The 1,404-nt window shown below is 27.4% G+C and overlaps 1 protein-coding gene across 1 annotated transcript; it reads right to left on the minus strand.

The window, feature by feature from the left end:
- Positions 1–328: 328 nt before the first annotated feature.
- On the minus strand, positions 329–909 carry LOC135961301 (uncharacterized). Its single transcript, XM_065512792.1, has 3 exons — positions 851–909; positions 704–785; positions 329–631 (listed from the first exon to the last, which is right to left on the minus strand). The coding sequence occupies exons 1-3, from the start codon at positions 907–909 to the stop codon at positions 329–331; spliced, it is 444 nt and encodes a 147-aa protein (XP_065368864.1).
- Between the last annotated feature and the right edge of the window lie 495 nt (positions 910–1,404).

The following is a 1,404-nucleotide window of genomic DNA, read 5'->3' on the forward strand; positions in this document are numbered from 1 at the left end:
AAATGTTATTAATCATAATAAAACATCCATAAACATTAAAGCAGTACATTCTCCTTACAAAATTAAGTTAATTTCGCGCATATTTTCTCATTTTGTAGCTGAAAATCATAAAAAAAATAAAAAATGTTCAAAAGAAAATTTCAAACATTTTTGAACAACATAAAAATACTCTGGTTTAATTAAAAACACTTGTTTATATATATTTTACATAACTACCACAAGCAATTATGATTATTTATTATGTTTTTCATACTAATTATACATAAGGAATCACAATTTTCAAATATTACAGACTAAATTATAAGCTAAGTTTTATCTAAAGGTGTAATTAGTTACAACCAGTCCCTTCCATCAGCCAGCCCTTAAAGGATTCCACAATTTCAAACTCGTTGTTGAAACAGCAGCGGCAAATATGTGCAGTTAAAGAAAGACGTCCTTCCATATTTATATGCTCGCACATATAGAACATCGAATGTACGGATTCTTTGCCCATTATAAAAAACATATTTTCAAATCGATAACCATTTGCCTTAAATAAATCTTCATTGCCCGAAGTAATATTCCACTCACAATAGCGTACCTTTGCGGTGGATGGTATACTCGACTTCTCTTGAGTCATTATGCGATCAAACTAAAAAGAGAAAGAAAGTTATTTGTAAGTATAAATTTAGAATAAATATTAATCTGTTTCTATAAAACTTACCCAATCATTAACTAGAGGTATGGAGTCACATGGTGAACGCTTCCTGCGTGACACTGTAATTTGAGGACAGGATTGAGGATGACTGTAAATAAATTGTTATTATTAAATACATAGTTTATAAATGATTAATTAAAATTAAATACATACATTGATATGGAATATGTAAGTTTTAGAACAACATATTCAACTTTAGTTTTAGGTGCCATTTTCAGATTTAAATTTTATAAAATATTTATTTAAATTGCCAACTGAAGTTATTAATGCTTACTGTGCCAAGATCGTTTAGGTTGTGTATAAGAAATTCTTAAATCTTTAGTCTTTTATACTTTAAAATCTTTAAGCTAAACATATTATCAGATGTCTTGTTTCTAATTTAGGTTCTAGCTCATAAATGACTTAAGCGTTTTATGATATAATGGGACATTTTTAAAATTTGTGTGCGCTTTTAGGTAACAGAAAAATTTTCAGCCGCAGCATTTAAACCTAATTAAAACATCTTACAGTTTTTCTTAGGAATCTATAGGTAAAATTATGCACACATGTGTGGAAAATAATCCAAAACAGGAATTTTCTTTTAAATTTTTCAAGATTAAATCGCAGAAAAATGTTAAAATATAAATTCTAAAGGGATATTTTTATACAATTCCGAACATACATATTTCGTAGTTTTATGAGTTAATAATTTTCAAAACACCTGTAAA

The sequence above is a fragment of the Calliphora vicina genome, chromosome 5 (genome assembly GCF_958450345.1).
Source record: "Calliphora vicina chromosome 5, idCalVici1.1, whole genome shotgun sequence".
Taxonomy (NCBI): Eukaryota; Metazoa; Arthropoda; class Insecta; order Diptera; family Calliphoridae; genus Calliphora; species Calliphora vicina.

Coding starts and splice junctions, on each gene's coding strand:
- LOC135961301 (XM_065512792.1), bottom strand. CDS start 909: ATGGCACCTAAAACTAAAGTTGAATATGTTGTTCTAAAACTTACATAT. Junction 786..850: donor CTTACATATTCCATATCAAT/GTATGTATTTAA, acceptor ATTTATTTACAG/TCATCCTCAATCCTGTCCTC. Junction 632..703: donor TACCTCTAGTTAATGATTGG/GTAAGTTTTATA, acceptor TTCTCTTTTTAG/TTTGATCGCATAATGACTCA.